This window comes from Tachysurus vachellii, chromosome 20 (assembly GCF_030014155.1).
Source record: "Tachysurus vachellii isolate PV-2020 chromosome 20, HZAU_Pvac_v1, whole genome shotgun sequence".
NCBI lineage: Eukaryota > Metazoa > Chordata > Actinopteri > Siluriformes > Bagridae > Tachysurus > Tachysurus vachellii.
The window spans coordinates 16,145,917-16,167,154 of record NC_083479.1 but is presented as its reverse complement, the minus strand read 5'-3'; the positions used below and the strand labels follow the sequence as shown (position 1 = coordinate 16,167,154).

General features: G+C 37.1%; 1 protein-coding gene across 5 annotated transcripts; it reads right to left on the bottom strand.

Annotated features, from left to right (window-relative positions):
• Window positions 1-2,530: 2,530 nt before the first annotated feature.
• Window positions 2,531-19,776, bottom strand: sh3bp2 (SH3-domain binding protein 2). 5 transcript variants are annotated; one of them, XM_060895431.1, is made up of 14 exons: window positions 19,751-19,776; window positions 15,757-15,884; window positions 8,913-9,052; window positions 8,607-8,709; window positions 7,489-7,606; window positions 7,238-7,305; window positions 6,654-6,736; window positions 6,502-6,564; window positions 5,850-6,393; window positions 5,137-5,233; window positions 4,792-4,847; window positions 4,296-4,371; window positions 4,041-4,100; window positions 2,532-3,357 (listed from the first exon to the last, which is right to left on the bottom strand). In XM_060895431.1, the coding sequence occupies exons 2-14, from the start codon at window positions 15,789-15,791 to the stop codon at window positions 3,220-3,222; spliced, it is 1,581 nt and encodes a 526-aa protein (XP_060751414.1). In that variant the 5' UTR covers window positions 15,792-15,884; window positions 19,751-19,776; the 3' UTR covers window positions 2,532-3,219. The 5 variants fall into 5 exon arrangements, with proteins under 5 accessions (XP_060751412.1, XP_060751414.1, XP_060751415.1 ...); XM_060895432.1 differs by lacking the exon at window positions 19,751-19,776 and adding an exon at window positions 19,613-19,733; XM_060895429.1 differs by lacking the exons at window positions 15,757-15,884; window positions 19,751-19,776 and adding an exon at window positions 9,424-9,748 and having other exon boundaries at window positions 2,531-3,357; window positions 5,137-5,230.
• Window positions 19,777-21,238: the final 1,462 nt, after the last annotated feature.

Here is a 21,238-nt window from a genome sequence, read left to right as displayed (position 1 = left end):
ATTAGTTGAATCAGATCAATCAGGAGCAGAGGAAAACACTAGTGTTCAGGACATGGGGTTTTCCAGGACCAGGTTGGAGCATGTGTGCTATAATCAAACGGGAAAGTGATGGAGCATAGGCATAGTAAGTCTTAGTGAATTAGGATATGATTACTGTCCTCTCTGTATTAATATCAAAGAAGAATGCTATGTTAGGAAAGCTTCATAACGTTCAGTTTAAGGCTGCCTTGGTTTGCACTAATATCAATAATATTGATAAAGAAGCCTATGTCACTCTATATTAAACATAAGTCTCAGTATTTGTATTATTCATTTTAACTGATTAATATTGATTCCCAAAATATGTCGGTATCTTAAACTAGCCAAGCACTTAACATAGATTGGGTGAATAATTAAGGCATCAAAGTGGGTCCACTTAATGTCAGTATGCTGTTAATAAAGTCACTTGATGTCTCTCTTCTCAAATATTCTCAGCTGCAATGCTTCTATATTTGTCTTCTCGGACTTCATTAAACCTGTGACTTCCCACTAATATCCTGTGCACGTGTGTATTATCATGATAGGCACTAATCAAAAGAGTAGTTATACTGTATAATCTCTGCCTGATTTTGTACAAGATGTAAATTCTATAACTATTTCTAAACCTTCATTATACCTTCATTATACTCTAGCCATACTTTAATAAACAAACTATATCATATATAGAGGATGTGACAGATTTCCATGGGTGTAATATTATGCCGAAATATCATAACCATAAAAATGGTTTCTAGTCCAGGAAAAGGTGGTATAGTAGGAAACGTTGCTTCCTCACAGCTCCTGGTTGAGGTATTCAGAACTTGGGTTAATGTTTCTGTGGAGTTTCACATGTTCTCTGCATGTCCATATCCTCAATTTTCCAAAACACACTAGTAGGTGATGATGACAGAGAGTATATTCCCGCCTTGCACACAGTGTTCCCAGTATAGGTCTTGCATCTTCTTTGACCCTGACGAGGACAGAGTGTTTACTGAAAATAACTCTTCTGTCCACACCCTGTTAGCACCCTCAGCTTTGACCTGTTCCCTAAAAGGCAACTCACAGGTTCCTGTAATTTAACCAAGGTGGTGGGGTCAGTAAAGAAGAAGCAGAAGGTCTGACATTGTTTTCATTGCACATGCAGTTCACCTTGTAGACACCAGAGGGTTCTAAAACTCTTTATACTGTATACTGTACACATTAAATGGAACACTAGGGGCTTCATATTAAGCTCCTGATGTGCCATATACTATATACTGTATACAGTATAAATATGGAACATCAGGGGATTCAGATTCAGCTAATTTAAAAAACAAACAAACAAACAAAAAAAAACCTTTCTGATAAAGACCTTTCTGATTACTTTACGATTCAAGATACAAAAGTACAAATCAGGATCATTCCATACAATGCGGTTCAAAAGTTGATGAGTAGATACTAAGATAACTGCTTGGACATATAGATAAAATGGGGCAGATATCAGGATTTGTAACCGTGATCAGCACAGCAACAGTAGGCTAATGTTCATTATTTAGTGTAAAATAGCAACGTAAATACTAACGATGACATAAACTAAGTTGGACAATTTACAGTGCTCTCATATTAGTCACCTTGAGACCCAGTGTAAAATGTATGCCATAAAAGTAGATAATGATAATAAACTAAATAGTAATACAATTTACAGATTCATAGTTCTTATACTGTTCTGACTAAGCACTATTCTATACAATTTCCATACTATACAGTTTTTCCATAATGCCATACAATCTTATTTCTAGATTGGTAATACGATGGGTGGGATCGGGGTGGATTAAAAAAGAAAGAATAATTGAGAACGTCTAGTTTAGACATTTACTTATTTACCATTTAAAAAAAAGCAAGTAACTTACCTGTGAGCGAGAATCTGATTCTCATAGAACTCTGGCTCTATGGATTTTGTAGGGTTTTATATCACTGTATGATTTGCCCAGAATATTTAACCTCTACATAGCACTACTCTATTAAACCCATCTGTTCATTGTACATTGTTTTTTGGGATTAGTTTATGATTTTAAATCCTACAGATAGTTATGGTCTGGTGCAACACCTTGTGCAAGTATATTGAACATTTTTCAAAAAGGCTATAGGTTATCAGTGAATTAGCATTAAATTCTAAACAACATTAGGGAGACTTTATTATTGTTGTTTTTCATTTTAAGAAGAACCTTTCCTCCTGGAATAACCCACTGTTCTGCTTTTTCCTGAGCATGTAATAGGAAAAAAACTTTTTTAAATTCTGGACTTTGGGTTCAAACATCATGCCACTGAAGTTAGAGAAAAATCAAATGAAAACATACAGTACGTCACAAGCACATAATTTACAGTAGATTTAGGAGTCATTTGTTTGACTTTGCTGGTAAAGCGTGTAATGAGATAAGGAACTGATATTCGATGAAAAGCACTGGATTTCAGCTGAATGTAAAAATTCACATAAAAACATTTGCAATTGTGTTTCTGAATTCTTTATTTCATATAGCAGTCATGCTCTGTTAGGTAGAAAATATAAGTTAACAATGGTACAAAGAGATTAATTTACATACAGTATGTGCATTTTAAACAAGTAATAAAGTACAGGTATAACATAACATTGTACAGAAATAATAATGCTAACAGAATTTACACAGAAATATAGGCATACTGCTTGTTATGTAATGCTCTACTCAGTTGCACAGCATCAATACATTCTTACATCAAGAAATGTAGTTATTTAAAATAAACAATAAATCACAAATCAGTGGTTACACCATGTACACCATGTGTTTTTTGTCACTAAACTCTGTCTTTAAAAACCAAACCTACGTGACATCTCTCCAGGATCACGTATGAACAGACGTGCACATGTGCATCGTTTCTGTGCAAAGGTTTGAACAGTTAGATAACCATCAGCGTTTCAGAAACATATATGACTGAGAATCAATTTCAGCTGAGATAAAACTCCACAACGGTTATATCCGTTTATTTCGATGGCACTTTGTGTCCAGATGAAATTCGTGTGTCTGTATTTGCGATCTCACCGGCAAGCCTTACTTGTCCTTATGGCTGATGCATATGATCACCTGTAGTGAGTGGCTAGGAGAAATAGAACTGGAGCCTCAAGACTTGAGATATGAGTATATAAGGACCTGAAAATATCAGTCCAGGAGAGCAACGGAGGACGGTGTGTCACCTGGGTGGTGTGTAGCCAAAGGGCTGCTGTAAGCACAGAGAGCCGTGATTGGGCAGCGGGTGGCTGTAGTAGTACTCCACCAGAGCTGCTACAGAAGGGAAATGCAAGTCTGCATCCAGGTACACGATTTCATCCTACAGGAGGAGAGAGAGAGTGAGTACAAATGTGAATACTGATGTTTTAGTTTGGGAACAAAAACATAATTGGATGCCTCAGTGATGAACATGTCCTTCCAGCCGAGGATTCAGTGATGAGTTAAAATCTAATATCTAGAAATAGCCTGACAATGTTGTCAGAAAAAACATTTATTTTATTGCCATTCATGTAATTTCTGACACTCATAGAAAATAAGGATAAGTTTTTGTCCTTCTGGGGGAAGGGACATTTTAAAAATATTCTTTCTTTTTCTGCTGAAGCTAAAAATTCATAATACCTTTTCTGTCTCATTATATTTGCATCACTGTTACCCTATATTAATTATTGTCATTTTATTGAACTGTACACACCTTCTATATTTTTTTCTTCACACTGAAAAACACATTGATCTTAATTTTAAATGTATTGAAGATGATATGTAAATAAAGGTTATTATTATTATTATTATTATTAACAACAACAACAAAAACAACAACAACAATAATAATAATAATAAGAATCTTAATTCAAGATTAACTCAAAAAATTGTCTGGGACTCATTGTTTTGTACTTCAGCTCAGGTGTTCAGTACTTTTACGGCAGACTCTATGTACGTAGGCTGGTTATAAGTACGTTATTGCAATCATAATGTAATTAATTCATGTGCAAGCGTAACACCCACCTCCTCAAACAGCCGGTAGTTTCTCGCCTTGTTCAGACTTACATCCCACACAACAAGCACCTACACATCCAAAGAAAGAAATTAGCAAACAAACACTCAAATAGCACACACAATAGCACACACACAAATATCACACACATACTAAAATAGCACACACATGCTAAAATAGCACACACTCACTAAAAAGCACACACATATTTTACCACTGTTTCTTCATAACATCCTGCATACTGTATGCACCATGCTAGGTTGTACCTTTGAGGTCTTTGTTCCTGAGTTTCGGATGCAGTAAAGGCCATCTGGTGGTGAGCCGCTCGTTTCTTTAAATAATCTGAAGATAGAAGGTAGAACAGTGAATAATGAGGGTTTCTCAAACCAGCCTCTGATGAGTTACAAAGTCAGTGAGTGTATGAAAGAGTAGGAAAAATCTATATTTACATTTATGGCATTTGGCTTAAAGTTTAGCTCATTGTATACAACTGAGAGTTAAGGGCCTTGCTCAGGAGCCCAGAGGGAGCAGCTTGGGGGACCTGGGATTCAAACTCACAACCTTCCAATCAGTAGTCCAACACCTTAGGCTACCACAGTGTAATAGTTGTGTGCTGTTTCCCATATTTCACATCACAACTCTTTTGTTCCCATATATCACATCACAATTTTTTGACATCTGACAATCAACATCTGATAGGACAGTATAGGAGCTATGTCTATCTTTAGTCTAACACTTAATGTTTATGGAAAAATATCTTACTTTTCAACAGCACTGGTCTCGGTTGTGTCCACAAAAACAGAGTCAGGCAACTGTACCTAAAAATCAAACAAAAACAAACATTCATGAGTTATACATGCTCATGTCTCTGTAAGTTCCTTGTTTTTAACTCTCACACGCTGTTTTGAGTTACTTCATACTTCTGAGTATTTCGTCTCTGTCCACTGCGTCATTGCAAATGACTAAACTAATAAAAAGACCATCCTCAGTTACAATAAAAGGCTGGCAGAGTAAGTGGCTTGGTAAATGTAGGAATGTTATGTATGTCTGGAAGTGTGATGTATGTCTACTGAGGAACTGACTCACAACCTCACGAGATTTACTCACATTTTCATAGTCATCGTCAGAGTCTTCATCATTGATCTTTTTCAAAGGCTTTTCTTCCACCGAGGACCTAAAACTTTGGCCATCAGGCGATGATCTTCTGAGAGGAAACAATTGTTAAAATGTACACTTTGTAGCTTTGTATTTTCCATAATCCATATAATGTAAGTTTACAGCAAAACATGTAATATTTTGATGAGTATTTCATCATACAAACTTCATTCATTTTTGAGGAAGGTTGTGTGTCTGGCAGCAAACATTAAAGAATAGCGAAAAACAATTTGTGTCTCTGTGAGTTTTCAGTTCCCCTGAACTAATCCACATTTCATCTCTACAGATTGATGCGGCAGTGCTTTATCGCTTAGAACTCTCATGTGTACACTCTGTTCAAACGGAGCATCTTCTCCAGCTTTTATACTAATACTACATCAACACTGATATGCTTGCCATCACATAGCTCTCTGGTATAACTTATAACTAATCCCAAATATTTCAGTATAAATATATTTAACGTGTTTCAAGGTGGAGTTTTTCTTGTCTTCCTCCCAGCAAGACATTGTAGGGATTAATTCAACACTGCAGATTTTCATTTAACATTTGCATTTCTAATCATTGTATCTACAGATTGTCAGCAATGAAAAAGTGAGGCTAAGGGATTAAATTGATGATCATAATAATGAAAAGAGCATTAAAATAGAGTGAAAGCAGACACCTACTGTATTGATATCTGACTGAGTTTGGGCTTCATCCCTGTAGGTGGAAACTTGGCCGGTGGTTTGTTGACCAGCGGTGGGAGTTTTCTGTCACCAGGTGCATTGTTCAGATTGTGTGTATTAGATCTGTCACGAGGGTTCAGTAGCACTTTATTTTCCAAGTGTTCACAGATATGGAGAGTAGATGGGGTTTTAATGACCATGGCAGGAGAAGGCTTCCGGTCATATCCTGGGAGAGTGGATAAGGACACGCTCCCGGCTACAGTCTTTTTCTGGCATGTAGGAAAAGGAGCTTGCACAACTGTCATTCTGTTAAAGACTGGTTTCTGTAGTGCAGGAGGAGGAGGAGGAGCTGATAGCCCAGGAGGAGGGAAATTATTTACAACTTCAGAGAGTTTTGGTGGACCTGGGACAGGAATGGTTGGTTTCTTTTGTAAGGGGATTGGCGGTGGTTTAATGGGTGGATGGGGTACTGGTGGTGGAAAGCCTCTGGAATGGTGGGGCACAGGTGGAGGAGGGTAAGATGGAGGCGGTGCTTTGGGCTGACCTGGAAAAGCCACACAAGGTTTCTATTTATTTGACTTCTTTTATCTTCTAGAAAATTGTCATTCATGTAAATCAGCATTGAAAGATGGATCAAAATCTATAAAGCTACCTGCTGGGCCATCAGGCAGAAGATAGTCGTCATCATCGCTTTCATAATTTTGTTCCGCATCATCTATTAAAAGATTCAGGTTAATTGAAAGCTCACAGAGACAAATTCTGAGACAGTCTTCTTTAATATTTCTTGTCAGTCACACTCCCTACCTCCCTCCTGGTCATCTGGGGTATTGGTGATCTCCAGTGGGCTCTCAATAGTGCCATAGAAACTTTCATCAGAGTCAGAGTCACTAAAATAAAGAAAAGAAATGAATTCATTTTATTTCACCATACACGTTATAATACTACCATAAAATCTACACAGACTTGCACGGAATTATTTTTTTAGTACTAATTTATTATAAAGGGGAAATGATTCCAATTACACTGTCCATCTGTGAACGTTAAACAGTGTGGTCAGCACTTTATTTTTACATTTGCACATATGTAACCAAACACTTCCCTATGAGAAGACTCACAAAAATGAATTAAACACTCAAGTTTCTATTACAGCTAGACTGTGAAATACTGCAACATCTATAATGTTTGTGAGGATTTTTAATGAACATTATTTAAATGCAGTGTTCAGCTTACAAAGCTGAACACTGCATTTAAATAATGTTCATTAAAAGAGAGGTCACATTTACTGTGAAAAAATGGAACAGCTTTCCCATTTTCTACACAATTTGGTCATGTGAAACCAACCAACTTTTTCTGACAGAAGCTAATGCTGTGTAAAAAGATTTTTTTACCCTGGGTCAAGACAATCTTTCTTGTCATTATAGTGGCTGATTTCTTTCCTCAGATAGCGCATCCATTTCTGTTGGAGATAAGAGACATTAGTTTTCGTTTTGGTTTTCTAAGCTTTCTAAAACCACATGAGATGAGATCACAGAATTATGCAAGAAATTCATTTCCGTTACAAACCATTCTTCAACCCATTAATAGTCTACACTACGCTGATGAAGCATGAAGCATATGGTGTATTGAATAAACATCTCACCCTTCTCTCATCCTCACTGGCTGCTGAAAAATACCACGTGCGGTGCCTCTTACTGAAATGCACAATCTTAAAGGGGAAAACGTTGCTAGATGTGGTCTCCTCCGATGCTCGCATGACCCTGATGACCAAGCAGAAATGATTTGAGAAACAGTGTCATTTTTGTTTTACATCCTCTCTATACTAAATGAAAGGAAAATAATCCAAAAAAATATTTGCAATTCAATTCTATTGAAATTTTATTATCGTGGTGCTTTTAATAAGACACTGTAACAAAACAGCTATACAATAATATGTATGTAGATTTATATTTAGATCCTTAATGAGCCAGCTATAAGTGACAGTGGCAAGGAAAAATTCCCTGAGCTGACACAAGGAAAAAAACTGAAGAGGAACCAGACTCAGAGGAAACCCATCCTAGTCCGGTTGCCAGATAGTGCTATTATAGATCAACACCAAGCATGCAGTTGCATGCTATAAAGTCAAACAGTACACTTAATGTGCTGAAATAAACAGATTGTACATAAGCGTCCTAGGATGTGTGCAGGGCAGTCATGTTTAGTGCTGGTGGTCTGTATGGATCATACACACACAGCTGGCTCTTAGAAGATGAAATCTATTTTTACCAAACCACAGCTGGGACCATAGACTAGACACAATAATTAAACACACACTGGATACACTACTTTGTCCTAACACAGGGGAGGAGCTGAGTGGGGTACAGCTAACCCCTTGGTGGTAAATCAGACTAGAGACACACGTCTCACATCACCCTCACTCAACTAAGGTGCCTGAGAAACTAGTTTTCAGTGGACAGATTGAAACCATTCTAGCTTACATGAGGCTCAATGTGGGACAGGATGTGGCTACACAAGGACTCACAAATGAACATATGTAACCCACGAGTACATTTTAAGTTTAGTGTGACTCATAGTTTAACTCTGCTTTAACCGCTTTGACCAGTTTCATACTTCACATTGTAATCAATTAAAGCTTCATCCTGGAAGTAAAATTAGAGCAGGTCTTGAGATGTACAGGTGGCAGGGTGTTTTTTTTTACCCATGAACACAGCAATTTAACTCTTCATATGTCAGTAAATGAAACGATTTGTATGAACTTGCCTGTTGTAGCCGTTAAGGGAGAACGCTCCCTGTGGTGTGGCAGATGTGCTGGTCTTGAAATAGTACACGCAGCCTTTGTGGATTATAATGTAGCGCAGAGGCCCTGTGGGATTGGCAAGAGAAAATATTCCAAAATTTTCTTACTAGTCACTCAAATCTACAGCAGAGTCTGTATTTTTTCCAGTTGTCGTGCAAGCTTTTTGAAGAAAAAAAAAGCTTGCACGACAAACGACAAGCTTTTTGAAAAAAAACTCTTTTTGTCTTTTTTTAATGTATATTCTTAATGAGCAACATGACAGCACTCACATTTCATCAGGCTGAACTGGCTTCCCCCCTTTTTATGTAGATACCCAGAAATGGCAACACCTCCGGGCATGGTCAGAAGATTCTGAGCTCCTATAGCCCTCATTGGGACGGGCCAGGAAATCGGCACAGCAGTCATATTTCTACAGAAGAGGTGAAAGATTAGACCTGAATGAAGCTCAGTTACTAATTTCCCTAAATTTACCTTCATGTGTTGCTGTAATGGGTAGTTTGAAGAGAGAACAAAAATGAACAAAACAAAGCAAACAAAATGAAATGCAGCATAACAACAAGAAATAATGAGGGGTTTGGCCGGCAGGAAACTGCCAGAATTGCTATGAAAGGTTGAAAGCCACAAAACAGTATAAATACATAATGGCATAATAGGTAATGATTCATTATTTTAAAACCAAAACCTGAAGGTAATGAAAACTCCATTAAGTCTATGGCACCACAGTGCACACACTCATTACTCAAACTCTCTCCATTCTTTCAATCCACAGACTAAACTTACCTCTTACTCATCTGCCTCCTAATGTCCCTCACTGACATACTCTCAGTAGACATGCTGATAGTGGAGGCTACATCCCAAATATCATCCATACAGCTCTGAGGAGGTGCAGCGCACAACACACGGCTAATAAAGCCTGTCAGATTAGTGCAAACCCTCCAGTTAAAACCTTGACCCTTTAGCAGACAAAGCCAGGACAGGAAAGGAAGGAAACAACACGTTTCCTTAGGAAAGCACAATCCCCTACTGTGCTCTTGATCGTGCTGGGGGGTCACAGATTTCCCGCAGAGTTTGCTGTTCCAAGCCTACCTTGTGACAGCCAATGCCCAAAGGCTGGTCTGCAGAAGGACATGCAGACATATGAAGCAGCATATGGAAGTGGAAAAACTCTGTCAGATCTCTGAATCTGATTTTTCCCAAATTGCTCTGGAAGCTCATTAGTGGGTGGAGCCTGGAGATTATCTAACTCCAGGGAACAAATGGAAACGAAGGTTCAACGCAAAGAACAAAGCATGGAATGTAGCATGACGGATCCAGAACACAACTGTAATTCAGGAAGTAATTAACAAAAGTGGTAAATAAGAGGAAACGTCTACACAAATGCTGAATTAGTTAACTATTTCTGCAAACTTCATTATGTTTGCATATTCACAGCACTAAAATGTGGCATTAAAACAGCTATGGGTGAGTGCGATGCTGCAACGTTGTTAGAAATATTTTGTTGACCACACATAACCTTTCAACTTCATACCACATGAAAAGGCAAACAGCAAATCTCCTTTTCCTCTTTTGAACTAGAGCTAGTTTCCACCAGGGAGCAATAAACATGAAAAAAAAAAACACACTCTTACCCATAATTTGCATCAGACGATGCTTTTCTTTCCCCATCAGTGTTGTGTGGGTGCAATAAAGTTAAAAAAAGACACACGCCGCCTACGGAGTAGCAGTGTTTGGTATGAAGTTATGACGTGTAAGCAATCATGGCTTAATCAGCTTAATTCATTGACTCAATGAAATGATTGACTGAATAGAATCAGATGACAGTAAACCAACTTCTGTTTCAGTTTATCTAAAAAAATCCTAGTCCTGATGCTCTCCACTAGTCTTAGCTGTATGTCCTGTGTTTTTTAGCCAACCCTTGAAAATAAAAATTAAATGAAAAATGAAGCCTGTTACAATATTATCGGAGTCTCAGATCTCTCCGAGGCTCCGATAACGGAAACAACGGAAAAAGGTTTATAGAAATTGCATAAAACCTGGAGGCTGAGGAATGCTAAGCTTTATTCAACTCACTTCCTGAGGTGACTTCCCGCAAGATAACCTACAGGTCGGGTTAAAGCCCTGAGTTTCTCCAGGATGCAAACAAGAAGAAAACACACGCTGGTATGAAGCATAATGCAAAGAGATATCATGCTAATATTAACCATGAGATAATGGTCGTTGATTAAATCTATTCCAAACTTCTTCCAAAGTAAATAAAAAGGAAAACCTTTCCCACATCTTAAAGCACAAAGGCAATGCTTCAGTTTCAAATCATACGTATGAGATAAAAATTAGAAAATGTGTTTATTCGCTGACAGACTTGCTTCTTGAGGCGTCAAAGCAAGGACTCACTACAGAAGCCTTTTAAAATAAACAGCTATGTCTTTTGTGACACAGTGACACAATCCACAAAAATCGGTAGACCAATAGACCTTCAGACTAATAGGGAACTTCTTTACTCAGATCTTTGCCAGTGTTCTGGTGAAATGAGGTGTTGTCTTGAGTGACATCAGATGTTTTCACACTTTAATATCTCATCATTTCCTCTGGGGTCTCACGTTTCATGTAACTGACAAACGGTTTACCAGGAAAGTAATTTCTTGTAAATTTGCTTGACGCAGGATTCTTTTTACTTTCTATTTCAAAAGTGAGAGATTTGCTGAGGCCAGTGGAACAACAGCAGGCATGGGACAGGGTTGGACGTATAATGCATCCATTTTATAAAGAACACAGTATACCTGCACGTTCATGCGGTTATCTAATCAGCCAATCATGTTAAAGCAGCACAATGTAAAAAAAAATTATTAAATCCTACAAATACAGGACAAGAGCATCAGTTAACGTTCACATCAAACATCACAATGGGAAAAAAGTCTGATCTGTTCTGTGATGTGTATTATCTGAATTTCAGTTAAATCTTAAAAAATAAGGAATATGTGTATTGCAGCTCAACATAAGGCAGAGTTACTGTTTCCACCCTGAAATTGATTATTTCCTAGTAACAGCAAATACCAGTGTTTCAGTTCAAAGAACTGATCAGTTTCATGACATGCCATTAATTTCATGTCATAGAACTAATTACACAGTTATGTATATTTACTCATCAACTTCTAATTGTTTGTCTCTTGTGAAGTTAATAAGACACAAAAGCAGCTTCTTGTTCCTTGTACCTTTGAAGGATGACTTTCCTTCAGTGGAAAATGTACTGACTGCTACAAAAATACTGATACTGGGGAATCCCCATAAAATACATACATGTACTTAGTACTCTATTTATTCCTAATAAATAAAAAAAACACTGTCACCAGCCAACAGTGCTTTTTTAATAAACACGTAATATTTATACATATAAAGTAACCAGAAGGCTGCATGGAGTAATTCTGCTTTGGTGGTTTCCATGGTTTTCCCCCGCATCACTTCCTTTTTTTCCACCAAATATGGCCATTCTTACTCATGACAGGAAACGTTGCTTTCAATTACAAAACAATTCAGAAGAATCAAGACACATGGCCTAAATAATATAGACTTGACCCAGAATGTCTGGGTATAGTGTGAGAAACGGATTGCATTCGTGACTGTTTCACCTGCATCAGGAAGCTCGCCCACTTAACCACGGCCACATGACGTACAGTGACCTTCTGCAGGCAGCTCTGACTGAGTGTGTGTTCATTACACACACTCTAGATTTGTGATACGACTGTAAGGTGTATATCGTTGACGTCACATGATTATTATTAAAGTTACTTTGATTATTAAATGACTAAATACGACCCTGCGCTTTGACACAAATTGTTGTTTGGAATATATATATATTATAAAAAGGTAACGCTTGTGGTAAAATTAAGGTGCATTTGACTAATGACTATATTAAATCAGTTAAGTGATTCACCATTACTCATAACAAACATCGGAAGTCTGACCTAACATTTACAACGTATGACAAAAGATGACCTCAAATAGCTTAGGTCAATAATAACATGACTTTAGACATGTAACATACAGTACATCTGTCATCAGTTGTTGGTCAGACTCTGAGGTTTCCTTATAGGCTACATGCACAAACAAAACACAATACTGACACGCTGATGTTCAGGGATGACAACTGTAATGCAAATATGGCCAAATTTGTTTGATGAGCAAAATGACACTTTGAATGGACTGCAAAATCACCAGACCTCAATCCCCAAGAAGACACATAGTACAGATGTGTCTAAAAACATAGTACATCTAAAAACTCTGTGCATTTGGCATATAGTCAATGGAAGATTGGGTTCAAATTGACATTAAGACGATGGTGGCATCCTAACCTGACAAGATTGGTGATATACAAATATTCATTTGAGTCTAGGCGTAACCAAGCATTAGGAAATGAACTTTTTTGACATCTAGTGAAGTCAAGAAGCGTCACTACGCGTTAACAGCTTGATCGATTTATAATGAGCAGTCTGTGAGTGCACACACAACCTCTTTACAATTAGCAAGTTCATAGTAAAGCTTCACAACATTGATTTCACCTCTTTCTGCGCTACAAGTAACTGAACTTCACAAAACCCTTGCCAAGACATTCTACCCACTCAACCGCACACTCAATTCTACTCAACTATTCTCAACCGCATGCTCAACACAACATTACATAAATTCAGTACATACAACATATACCACAAAAGGCATACTCTATGTCTGATCAAGATCACTGTAGTAGATAAGCAAAATGCACTCACATAAAATTCCAACACATTTTCATATGATCTTCTTGATGTGGATGTGCAAACACTCTCTTCTGCTTCACTGAAAGCGCCATGGATATACGCTAGAGTCCATTACCATATTATCAGGCTGAAGCTGAACACATGATTGTAAAAAGAAAGATACTGCAGAAGCCAATCTTCAGGAACTGACAGCGCTGAGGAGCATCAGACAAGTTGCCTGTGAACCAAGTCTCTCACACATTGTCAAGTCACTTCCTCCTCTGAGCCACAACATGAACACACGGCAACTGTGTCAGAGACACACTTCCTGTTGGCTGACAGCTTGGACAAGCTGATTGGCTGTTTCCTACAGTCAGGGCCTGAGTTTGAGGGACTTTCCACCTCCACTACCATAGATATCTGCAGTAGCGTCAGTGACTTGTAACAGGTGTCCAGACATGTTTCTCTTTCAAAAGATTTCCCTATTTCTTGAAATGTATTGCTCATCATTCTAATAAATTAGTTTTAGTTTTTAGCATTAAATGTGTATCATATGGTTTATCTTTTCTATTAAACCACATTCTCTTAAAAAAGGTTCTATCAAGTATTTTCTTGCTGAAGAAACCGCAATTTTGGACGTTTTTTGAACATTTTTAACGTTCAGCTTTTTGATAAGTGATCACAAGTTTCTAGCTAAAAACTTTATTATTAAAAGTATCAGATATTACACGCTTTTCTTTTTCTTGGTACTGCAAATCCTTCTTCTATGATTTACAACAAGCCAAAAAGTGCACATACTGCTTATATTCCAACAAAATGAAAAGCTGTGTAATATATCATGATCAAATTTTATGATTTTATTAGCATATTCATCTCACTTCCTATTCCGCAATTTGAATACCGCATCTGACCACATGGTAAGCATTATACTGAATGAACACTGCAAGTAGGGGAAAAAGGCCAGGTTCAGATCATGAAACTTACACAGACATACAGTATACGCAAAAGAGAGTGCTATCATTCTTGCTCTTTTTAAAATGTGGAACTAGCACTCTTCTATTATCAGTTGTTAACGCCCATAACCCACACTGTGGGTATCAGGACTTCTATATGAAAACTCATTAATCTTATCAGCAAACGATCTACGATTTTCCTGAAGGTGCGAAAAGAAAAAGAAAGAAAGAAATGACCTCAAAGGTGGGTTCGTTATTGGAGCATGGATACCGAAGATTAAGCACAGAGAGTTCTAGGGTGTTGGGATTTAACAAGGACAGGGTCTGACTAAAACAGTAAATAGGCTTGGAAAGTAAATAACTCAATAAATAACTGTGATGCTCACATATTAAGTGAAAAACAGAAGAGCAACTATTATTTAAGTGACGGAAAATGATCAGACTTTCAGTAAGAGGAGTTTGTACACAATTATATGCTGGTTTATCTTTTAACTCATTTTCTATCCGTCTCCTCAAAGAGCCAACTCATAATAATTCCAACAAAACTCTAACAGAGCATTTAGTGATGATCTCTCCAATAAAAACCCGGGAGTAGCTATTTAGTTATTTCTCATTATGAGGTCATTATGTAACAAACATAAACTTATTTGTGCACATATCTACTCATATTTAAGGTTAAAGTGGTCATGTTAAATGAAACTTGAAATAAAACAAAATGATCTGCCAGTAGAATAAAACCATTACAAAATTGAGTAAAAATATCTAAAAATATGCATACAGTAATAATGCTATCTAGTAAATAGATTGATATGCATACAGTAATAATGCTATCTAGTAAATAGATTGATAAATATTTTTACTAGCTAAAACGATTTCTTTTTTTGCAGTAAAGCTGCAAAAAACATATGATAGAGACATACAGACAACTTTTGGCAGCAATTTAGCTTTTTTTTTAATGCAAATTTCATATCTACTTTAAATACCAAGGAGTTTCAAGGACATGCAAGCTCTATTAGTCAAGAACGTCAACACACAACAGAGAACAACAGTCAGCATTCTTACACTGCTTAAGTTATGGTACTGTCCTCTTTCTCTAATTTCTTCTGGGCACAAAATTGAATTCGAGACCACGTCTTCTATAATTCCCAAGTGCATATACTGTCTGTCTTTGGTATAAGTACAAAGAAACAACAGTGAACTAATCTCACTCACTCTCTCACTCATGATCTACCACTTATCCGAACTACCTCACGTCACAGGGAGCCTGTGCCTATCTCAGGCATCATCGGGCATCAAGGCAGGATACACCCTGGACGGAGTGCCAACCCATCGCAGGGCACACACACACACCAGTGCACTAATATATCACCTAAATGTGACCATTTAAAAAAGCTTTTCTTAACAAGAAACAAGAAGCAAACAGGGGGGCTTACCCATTGAGAACATCTGATGGAGTGTGAGCGTGCATTCTCTGTCTCAGCGGTTTGCAGCGAATAAGTCCACTTCCTCTCTGGCCCTCTTCGAAGTGCTATTTATGAGATCCTCCCACTTACACCATGTTCTGTTATATAGAAAATGGTCAAAGGTGAGAATCTAAAGTCTACTGTATCCAAAAAAGCATTTAGATAACTTCAAAAATCTACCTTTATGCAAAGCCCTTTGTACCTAATACTAATTTAGAAACAACTATCATTTCTGAAATCTACACAGACATGCAGATCTTTAAATAGCATTTCTGCAACAAACCATTCCAAGTAATAAATGCATCTATAGTACGTATCCACTGTTTGTACTTTACTGCAGCTGACATTTAATGTTAAACAGAGTAGTCAGTTTTATTTATGTTACACAGTAACAACAAAGTAAATTGAACTCATACTGAGTTTAACTTTACCCAGAAAGCTTCTCATAAAAAAACCTTTTGGCAGATTTACCACTGCTGATGACACGTTCAGCTCAGCTAAGAAAAAAGTTAGATATGAGATTTATGGTTATTATGGTGTTCAGGTCCAGGAAATCCACAGAATGGGGAGTTGAGATACAGTACTGTATGCTGACTAGCACTATTTAATTCACATATACAACCTTCCCCTCACCACCCACTGTGGAACATTTGTAAGATTCACTGTAAAGGCTAGAAAGACTGAAAATGAGAAAGGAATCGAAACCGATGCATAGGAAAGTTTACCAAAACAACACTCAAGTCTGGGCAGTTTCCATATCAGTAATTAAGCACTTTCTATTTAATTATTCCCTAAAAACAGGTGACAAAATAATCTTATAGTGGCTTCTGGTTTATTGCACAACAACACAAACATGCATGTAAATGAGATCATGTTTTAGTGTTTAGTATTTTTAAGTGTTCAATCTGTGAAGAAAATGCAAATCAGCTCTGCTTCTGTAATTAAATTTTTGTTTTATTACCTCTGTAATTTATTACCACACTTTAGCTGAAAGTTTAGTTCAGGGGGATCGTTTTTACTGATTTCACAGCATTTTTTTTCCTTTAGGATCATTTTAGTGAAAAACATAAGAAAACACATGATTTCACAGAAAAAAAACGGAATACTTAAAGACAAACGTTGAGAGAAGTAAGCCGTTAAACGTCCTCCTTAAAGTTCAAACCCAGTGTCTCCTTGCTACAGTATGAACCAAATCTCTCAACATAAAGCACTTTATTGGATTGTTATTAGTCTTTTCATTAGTTAATTATAAGCCATTAACTTTTTGATTAAAGCAACGATTTAATATTTTAGTACTAATTTGGAGTTGCAGCATACAGGGACACATGAAAATATCACACATTGTTTGAAAATTTTAAATGTTACACTTGGGCCACCTTCGACCCTCAATACCCTTATGGCTGTGATAGAGCTTAAACTCAAACAAATCTGTACTCCAACAAAGACTGATACATCGCTATGTCTGGATTTTTATCTATTTTTAGAGTTATTTTTAATGAGACCTAATTGTAGCACCCACTCAAATAGTCCATTCATATATAAAGGAAGAAAAGTATGAAATGTATTTTAAATGGGATTAATGTGCACTTTTAAAAATGCTGTACAAACATAGTTTTTTATTAATAGAAAAAAAAATGTGACAGGAAATGAGCAGAGGCTGCATGCAATAAACCTAAACTCACCAACGCATTTATGAGCTGCTTTTACTAGTCATGTTTCCATCAAAACACGCCTGTTGAGGTTTAATTTAAATAAAAGTTAACAGGGTTTCTCCCATCTCACCAAAGGTTTAGGTGAGGTAGGTGGATTGTCTATACTAAATCACAGTTATGTGTGTGTGAGTGTGTGTGTGTGCATCATAACCTGTCATGGACTGGGTATCTATGTAGGATTTATTCCCACCTCACAACCCTAGGACATTTGATAAGCTCATGTTCCACTTTGACCCTGTCCGGACGGAACAGCATGTGCTCATGATATATTAAAAAATGCAGGTCAGACTGCAAGTCCTCCCTTTATCCAGATCCAAAGCTATGCATGTTCTCCCCATGTTCATGAGGGTTTCCTCCAAGTTCTTCAGTTTCTTTCGTTTCCAAAAACAGGGCATTGGGTGTATTATCGATTTCAAACTACTCCTAGCTATTAGCAAGTATGTGAACGTGTCCTGGTCCTATTCAGAGTGTATTCCAACCTCAGACCCATGTCTGCAGGATTGATTATGAATCAAAGTAGCCGGTGTGGGTGCAGGTTTTCATTCCAACCAAGCAGAAGCCAAGAACAACTGATTAAACAGGTGGAATCAGGTGTGGCTTCTGCTTGGTTGGAGTGAAAACCTCCACCCACACCGGCCCTTTGTGGATAAGATTGGAGAGCGCTGCTGTAGATGAATAAATGATACTACTTAACAGTTTCAAAACTTTCACTATTTAACTGGAGCAAATTCTTGTGCATTTGCCTGTATCTAGGCTGAATATAGTATAGGACATGTACACCGGTGTGTCTCACTTTTTTTTGATAACACCCATACAGTACAGGCATATTCAGACATTTATGCAATCAGCTAATCTTGAGGCAGTATAACAACATCTAAAATCAGGTAAATATAGGTTGAGCGTTTTAGTTGCTTTACTTTAGTTAGCCTCAGATGTCTGCTCTTTTCTTCTTTTCTTTTCTGCTCATCTTTTCTGCTCATCACACTTGTAAAGAGTGGTTAACAGAAATACCATAGTCTTCCTATCAGCTAAAACAAGTCTGAACATTCTCCTCTAATGTCTCTGCAATTTAACTGTTGTTCGCTGAATGTTTTTTTTTCTTCACACCATTCTGTGTGAAATATAGAGACTGAAAAGTTTCTGAAATGCGCATACTTTCCCACATTAAGTGAAGCTCTTAGACCTCTATCTGCATAACTTTTGTACTAATTGTGCTGCTGCCGCATGGACGTCTGATTGTAAACTGCATAAAAGACAGTGAATTCCTAATAAATTGGCCAGTGGGTCTATGTGGCCATAAACACCAATTAGGCATACTGTATGGATCTGTCACCTAATAGCAAACAACTTTCAAAGGCAATTTCTAGCAACTTTCTATAGATCCAAATGTGTTTAAAAAGACTAAAGAAGCAATTGAGTTCTGGGATAAAATAATCACACATTTATACTCATTATTATGCTCCAGATCCAGCACGACCCTGATCAGGATAAAGTTACAAAAAAATGGATAAATGAATGAATTACTGTCTAACCATCCATTTTCTGTACCTGTAATAGAACTCCACATCCCTTAGACACAAGGCAGGGAACACCCTGGTGCCATAGCAGAGCACAACCAAATACAATCACACAATTTAGAGATGCTATTCAACCTCCAATGCACGTCTTTGGACCTTGGGAAGAAAACTAGAATAGCCTGATGAATCTGGCCCACAGAGACAATCATCTGCAACAAATATTATTTGATTATGCAAAAAAAAATAATAATTATATATATACATATATTATATATATACATATATACTGATGTCGTCATATATATATATATATATATATATATATATATATATATATATATATATATATATATATACATATATATATATATACATATATATATACACACACACACACATATATATATGACGACATCTGTATATATGTATATGTGTGTGTATATATATATATATATATATATATATATATATATATATATATATATATATGACGACATCTCCTACGTGGAAATCAATATTCATCAGTTCTGCTGTCGCGCGCGCGCTTCAGGTAAAAAGGGGAAACAATAAAAGTGCATTTGAAACCATTTACTGTACCTTTGAATAAGTGTCACGAAGTCTTAGGCAATGACGTGGAAATCGCTCTCTCTCTCACACACACACGCTTGATCTAAATGAGTAAAATAGTTTGCACCATCTTAATGTTTCCCTTCTTTCACTTTCTCTCTGTCTCACCTTTTCACTAAGTTTCTCCATTAGTTCTCCATCATCTCTCCTTCACCTGGAGTAACACGTGTGCTGTCCTCACGAAAAGAACCCCAGGAAAGTTATGTATTCCGCATAAAACTCTGCGTAAAAACGCGACAGAGGAAGAGCACCAAGGTGGAGCGCGTTCACTTCACACTTCAGTATAAAGACCAACACTTCCATCTTCTGGCACTAGTAGGATATTAAAAACTTAAAAAGCACCGTCCTTTTCTATAGTATGTGTGAGTTATTGTAGCTTATTTATTAGCACATTTTCAGCACACATCTGGGGTTTGGGGGTTTGATTCCCTTCTCCACCCTGTATATGTGGAGTTTGCATGTTCTCTCTGTGGGCCAGATTCATCAAGGTATTCTAGTTTTCTTCCCAAGGTCCAAAGATATGCATTGGAGATTGAATAGCATCTCTAAATTGTGTGATTGTATTTGGTTGTGCTCTGCTGTGGCACCAGGGTGTTCCCTGCCTTGTGTCTAAGGGATGTGGAGTTCTATTATAAGTACAGAAAATGGATGGTTAGATAGTAATTCATTCATTTATCCATTTTTTTTTAACTTTATCCTGATCAGGGTTGTGCTGGATCTGGAGCATAATAATGAGTATAAATGTGTGAATACATCATGGCATGAAAGAGCACTAAACACACAATATCACACACTCATTCGCATTGGTGCAGTCTTTTGCACTAATTACATTAGTTGTTGCACTTTTCACCGTGAATGTAAGGAAATTCCAGTTATGTTTGTAACTGCGGTTTTATGAACACACGCAGACAGGTCAACCCCACAGACACAGCTAACCTGACTGTTGGTGAAAATCTTTCCATACATTCGGTACCTTCCCCTGGTGATACCCGCAGTGGAAACCAAAGTTTTGCAGACATCTTTGACCTGTGTTTGCACTCTGTGGCGTGATTGCTGAAGTCTGAGCAGTGTAGGCAGAATCAGGGGTAGAGGCAGAAAAGGGTAGAAAAGGGTAGAAAAGAGGCAGACTATTTAGATTTTGACATTTTGGGAAGATGATCTTATCTTTGCCGTCATGGAATTTTGTCAAAGAAATAATAATTAACAGAAAACATACATGTTTTAAAATGTGTTAAACAGGCAAAAAAATACAGTATTTCTTATAAGTTATCATATCTTAAAATCCATAAGTTATAACTTATCTTATGGCTTTATAAGTATCTCATAAATCCATATTTTTATCTTTTGTAACTTCTCATCACATTTTCAAATCTGATTCACGTAAACAATAATTGGTAATTAATTGGAGTTTAAGTGAATGTGTGAAAAGGGTATTCAGATAAATTAAGTGTAGCTACTGGGATGGCCATCATAAGTGATTATAATGCTTCTGTTAAAAGTGTTCCTCCTTATAAATCAGTACTGTATGATGTGTTTTGGCAAAAATAAATAATCCTTATTATTGCACTATTCCAATTACTTCACTAACAGCATCTG